General features: G+C 44.6%; 1 protein-coding gene across 1 annotated transcript in view; it reads right to left on the reverse strand.

Annotated features, from left to right (window-relative positions):
• MRPL14 (mitochondrial ribosomal protein L14) overlaps positions 1-2,017 on the reverse strand; it is a 3,154-nt gene extending 1,137 nt beyond the window's left edge. The window contains exon 1 of the mRNA XM_010020017.1: positions 1,925-2,017. Within this exon, the coding sequence (XP_010018319.1) occupies positions 1,925-1,998 (74 nt within the window). The 5' untranslated portion in view covers positions 1,999-2,017. The remainder of the gene's footprint in view (positions 1-1,924) is intronic.
• Positions 2,018-6,102: the final 4,085 nt, after the last annotated feature.

The raw sequence follows: 6,102 nt of genomic DNA on the forward strand, positions 1-6,102 counted from the left end.
ATCTAACACACCATCACCCTCCCCATGTGGGAGAAACCCAGAGAGACATAGTCTCTTCTTTATCTGTTTGCTCTGTGAGATTATCAGGAGTAAGAAACAACAGAAATAAACTGCACAATACTAAGTTACTAGATTTGACTCTGACTATGCTTGGGAACAGCAGGAATGAAGTGAGAAACAATTTAACCTCCATTACAGAAGTAGCTATTATTTTATCCAGTAAGCTGAAATTCAAGTGATGTGTTGTTTGTCTTCAAAGGAGGCCCAAACACAGACCATCAGAAAAGCAGGAAGATCCTTTCTGCTGCTGAACAACTAATTTGCAGTAAGGTACCAGAAACATGCTTAGCCACACAGCTGCAGGAAAGCCAAACTGCTGTCAGCTGAACTACTCAAATAGACAGCATATGGAATCAACCTAACCATTCACCTTGTTTTGCAGAGCAGAAGTGTGTTTAGTATATAAAGATCAATGGGGATCATCACCCCTTCTAGAAGATGAAAGACGTGTAATTGCAATGCTACCTAGAAGAAGAGCAAGCCACCCCGTGTATCAAAAATGGTGTGGATGCTCCTCAGATGAAGCCGGCATTTTTATATCCAGTAAAAGAAGGCTAGCTGGGTCAGTCTGTGTTAGTCTAACTGCTGCAGAGGTCAAATGCTGCCCTCAAGATTTGCTTCCCACAGCGGAGGTCTACCTCAGCTTTCCCCTACAAGAGGGCACATGTCTCTCAGAAGTCACTCGCCTCTGCAAGCTGCCACCCTCTCCCATCCCCTGGCAGGGATGTGGTATACCACACCCTATCCCCTGCCTGTCAGCTGTGGCTGTACAGCAGGGAAAGCACAAGGGAGGAGTCTGGAAAGGGACAAGAGTGTTATAACATGAAGGAGATTGAGAAACCTGGATGGGCCAAACACACAATGAAGCAGTAGGAAACCACTAGACGTGTGATTGCCCAGGTACCACTGGACAAGATTAACTGCACAAGGAGGACCTTTTTCTTTCTCCTCCTTTCTTCATTTCTATCACAGTCTTGGAGCAAAATCCCACCACAAAAGAAAGGTTTTTCCATTAAGACTGCGGACATCTGCTCACCTCTGTGGACTTTGCCTCCCTCTGTCTGTCAGCATGTGTATCTCCTTGAAATACCTACTGGCCAATGCTCTCATGCAACCCATTTACAGAGAAAGCCAGTATGACTTAGGTACCTCCTCAAGATAGCTCCTGGGACTACCACATAACCTAGCCCTGAGCATTGTCTTAATACCCTCCCCAGAGCACAGTCACAAGAATGACTATTCTCATCCTTTAAGCTAAGCTCTGACCCTTTAAAGAGTTATATGCTAGAGATTCTCCATACCTGCACTGTGAGATTAGGCTCTAAGCTTTGTGCAAGACATTGTAAAATATGAGGTCCATAAATTTAAGAAGCTTTAAATGCTTTGAGCTTGGAACAAGGACCTAAAGAAAATTAACAAAATGGGCACTGTTAAGGTACAAGGAAATATTTTCACAGATTACTTTTGTTCTAAATACCTGAAATTATAAACTCTGGAATATTTTAAACATGTAACTGAAAAAAAACTGGCTGTTGCTTATTTGCACTAGGCTGAAAAACACAGGCACTTCCAACTTCTGCTTTCAGGCCACTGCGATGCCCTCAAGGCCTAAAAGCCCCCTTATACCCATATGAAAATGCAGGGTTCAGACCATGTTCAGACTGCCAGGAACCTGCCTATGTTGTGTCTGGGCTCACCTGGGAAGAGACAACTGTGAGTTGGGTTGTTTTTTTTATTACTATTATTATATTATCCTTTTTGAATCACAAATACTGTATCATACGCTTGACCTACTTAACAGCATCTCCTTCAATCAGGAAACTCTCCCAAGAAAACAAAAGCAAAAGCAAGATCTGAAAATTACCTGAAGTGCCGCTGGATCACCATACTGCTTAGATGGGTTAAGGATAAACCCAATCGCCAGTTCAAGAGAGCCATGTGGATTCTTGGTAATCCACCCTGCATAAGAAACAAGAGAATTAGGAACTCTGGAAAATGGACAGAAATTGTTTTGCTTCCTTTTTCTTATGTGAATCACACACCGAAGCTCAGAATCTCTTCAGATGCTGCAATCCACAGCACAAGGAGTGGTAACAGCATCTGCAGCACACCACAAAGCAGATCAACAACCCCTGCGTGAATTCAGGAGACAATATAATTCAGATGAGTATACTACAAAGCTGGATTCAGTATCACTGAATTGCAGTTGCCTGCACACAGAGGTAAGGACTCTTCTGTGTAAATTGTGAACCATATAACAAGCAGCAAGTTTGAGAATTTCAGATGTGAACTAATTTAGAGGCTGCAGTGACCTACCACAATTACTTGTAAAAGCTACCAATGTTACCTACAGAACAAGGAAAAAAATAGAGATACTCTACAGACTGGCACCAGAGCTTCAAGAAAGAATTTGCCAGACAAGAAACAAGGCAAAGTTCCACTGGTGAGGGCACGCTCCCCGTTAGCATACACAAGGTGTTCAGCAGCCTATGGTTACAGACCAGGATCATACCTTTGCCAGTCTCGCCCTGTTAAGGCTGCCCAGATCAACCAGCTCCCTCTAACTTCACAGTGCTCATTTAAGCCAAACCAAAACAGCACCCTGACTGCAGCAGAGCTGGGTTACAGGGGCAATCTCTGTCCAAGTGTTCCATGCCCTCTTCCCTAACTACATCTATGGCTGTTCCCTAACCTCATTCTGTCAGGATGATGGCAACCAGCTTGCACACGCATCTGCAAAGGCTTATCTGGACCCGGATCATGCTGACATTGGGTAGGGAGCAATGACCCAGGCAGATCCAAGAGAAGGGAGAAAACAACACAGGCTGAGAGCCAGTCCTCTTTCAGGCCAGCTCAGGTACAGCTAAGACTGACTGCAACCACTGCTGTGTGACACTGCTTGCTTAGGCCTTGGCAGGGTAACCAACATATGCCCTACTTCTCTCCTTTCTAAAGTAAGCATTAAAAAGTCATTGACCTCTTATCTCCCTTTGCCAGTTCCAATGAGCCAAACTGTAGCAGTACATTGTAAAACCATTTTCTTAACTTTAAACTCTTAATACTCTTAAGAGTTAATTTTTTAACTCTTAAATCCTTTTCTTAACAAAGCTGACCTAACATCTATATAGAGAAAAAAAATAAGACCTTCAGAGCCTTCTGACAAATGATGATGCCACATCTGGTTTTATTACAATCAAGTAAAGCCCAGGCTAAATCTTCACTCTCTCTCTACTGTTTTTATTTTTCCCCAGTGTGCTGTGTTTGCTTACTTGGGGATGTATGTTATTTTTAGGGTTTGCAGTTGTCCTACAGAGCAAGCTAACGCTGACAGCAAGATGAGAAGCACTAGAGATACGCACCAAAGCAATTCTGTAGAAGTGCTTCCTGAACAAAGAACATCATATGCAGCAAACCATCTTACCTGTCATATAGGCAGGTCTAGAAGAGAATAGCAACAGGCAGAGATTTGCTAAGCAAAGCCACTTTTCAGTGGGGTAGAAGACCTTTAAATGAGTTCAGAGCTTGCCTGCACTGTGCCCTCTCTGAAATGAGACTCCAAGGTGGCTGTGTTTTTGCCACAGCTGCTTACCTCACTGTGCAGTCCTACTGACAACAAGGCCCTGTGGTATTTACAGTGCTGCTGGCAAACAAGGGCCGCTGGGCGTTCCTGCTCCCAGGATTTCTATGCAAGTTCAACTGCATTGCCTTGCTGTAAGCCCACACTCTGTGTTAGCAGAGGACAGCCTATGTCCTGCTCTGCGCTTGCGTGTACCATTTCCCTGCACAAAACTCAAACTCAGTAACACTGCTCCTACTACCTCCAGAATCACACCAAGGCTTTGAATCCCTCTAGAAAACCCAAAGAGCAGCAGCCAGTTGGCCTCTCTGTTGTCTCTGATGGACACTTCTTAGGGAATTCAGCTGCCCCTGTCACCCCATCTCTATACCCCTGGCAGGCATGTGGCCTCGGTGGCAGAAGAGGATGGGTGTCTTCATCCTCACCACTATGTAGGCTGATGGGAGAGGTCTGCTGGCTCGTGGCAGGGCAGGCACAGGCATACACTCCCTCTGTCAGAGTGACAGCAAAGTCAGGCCCAGTATAGCAACATGTGCTTAAGGCAGCATGTCAGAGTCCTAAAGTGCTGCCTAAACTCTGAACTCAGCACCACTCTGGGGAGGAGTCACCATCTGTTTCTACCCTGTGGTATCAGTGAAGGTTTGAAGTTTAAAAACTACCATCAGGAGCATCAATGGTGTTAAATGCCCAAGGACTGTTTATTTTTCCAGATGACTCAGTACCCCCTTCTTTGCTAAGAATTATTCCTCGGCACATTAAGATGCGTCACAGGCTAAGAAACGTCCTATGATTGATTATTTGGTATGAGGCATCCTGTTAGGAACTGAGTAAACAGGGGGGATGCTTCCAATTAGCACGAAGGGTGGGGGGAAGAGAAGAATGCATCTGTGGGATGGAGTACAGCATTCAAGGGTGCAAGTAGGTTCACAAAGAGTGAATCACATCTTCAACTACCGTAACATGCCAGCTTCCCTTCCAGAAAGTTTGGGTCTGTCTCCAGGTGCTCCTCAGCCAAACCCAGTCGTGACTTACTCTCTCTCAGCAGCTGTGAGTTTTTTCTCTTTTGCCTTCAGTTTTCCCCTCTGTGGAGTGACTAATTACCAAACTAAACTCCAAAGGGCACAGAAGCCACTCACAGTTACGCTGGGTGCTGTCACATGAATGCTCCAAGTTAGTGCCAAAGTTGAAGAGCTGCTATAAAGTGACAGCCATCAGCCCCAGCACACCCAGCACCTCTCTCCTTCCCTGTGCTGCCTTACACCATTAGGTCTTAAATCATTAAGTACTTAATCACTAATATACTCCTGCCAAGGAATTATCTTGAAAAGGACTCCTGGAGGTCATCTAGTCCAATCTCCCGCTCAAGCAGGATTACTTTCTAAGTTCTTCATGCTAGGCAAGAGTAGTGTTTAAGAAGACACTATCCTAAAATGAAAGGCCCAATACAAGGAAAATGATACAAACAACAGCCACATATAGCTGCACCAAAGCAGTGATACAGAACTGTGCACAGAAACCTCTCCCAGTCCCTACCCTGCTGTCCCTAAATTCTAGCAGTGGCTGTCTTGTGATCAGAGACACCAATTTCTTAAATCAGAATCACAGACACTTTGCTTTTGTGCACTCCACATACCCTGTTAAAAGTTAGCACAGACCTCAGAGTTTGGAGTAAGATTCAGAAGGAGAGAGGAGTTTGTTAATCAAATATCACTGAAATGGCCCCATTTCTACTTTACTGAATAAGTCTGAGCACGTAATAACAGGCTGCAGCAAACACTCCCTTCTTGAGTGCCCTTCAGCCTCACCCCATTCAATCCAACAGACAGATATCAAATTCCAACACCACACAACAAGAAACTCTTCACTAGCTATAAACTTCTGGAAGCTCTTTAACCACTGTGCCATTTTCAAGTGCCACACTAAAGCTACCACCTTCACCCTTTTTCCTTGACATGAAAGAACTAACTTAATTTACTACAATCTTAAGTGGTTTTTGAAAGGAGGAATGCTGGATATTTTCAGCCCAGCTAACAGAAGCAGGCCACATACCATATTTTCGTCAAGCGCACGCAAACACACAAGCTGACCGCCTCAGGGAGCTAATACAAAGCAAGGACATCTTCCAGGTAAGGAGAACAGGACTACATACTCACTTGGAACCTACATCAGGGCACACAGTACCTGGAAAGGAAGGTCTGTGTCCCCTCAACACGTATTTTCATCACCTCTTATGCTGGCTCTAGTATTCACACAAATCATGGTTTTCAGCTACATCAGTTCCTTGATCCAACTCATCCCACAGCTACACAAATGCTGTTGCGAGGGAACACGGCAAAACAAAACCAGAACTTCTTTCACTGCCAACCCAGACCTACATCAAGACAGTATCTCTGGAGAAACACCAGATGTGGACAAGAAATGGATCTCTTCCATTCCAGCAAAAATACTGATGTGCTTCACAAGAA

The sequence above is a fragment of the Nestor notabilis genome, unplaced genomic scaffold (genome assembly GCF_000696875.1).
Source record: "Nestor notabilis isolate BGI_N333 unplaced genomic scaffold, ASM69687v1 scaffold15568, whole genome shotgun sequence".
NCBI classification, from domain to species: Eukaryota; Metazoa; Chordata; class Aves; order Psittaciformes; family Psittacidae; genus Nestor; species Nestor notabilis.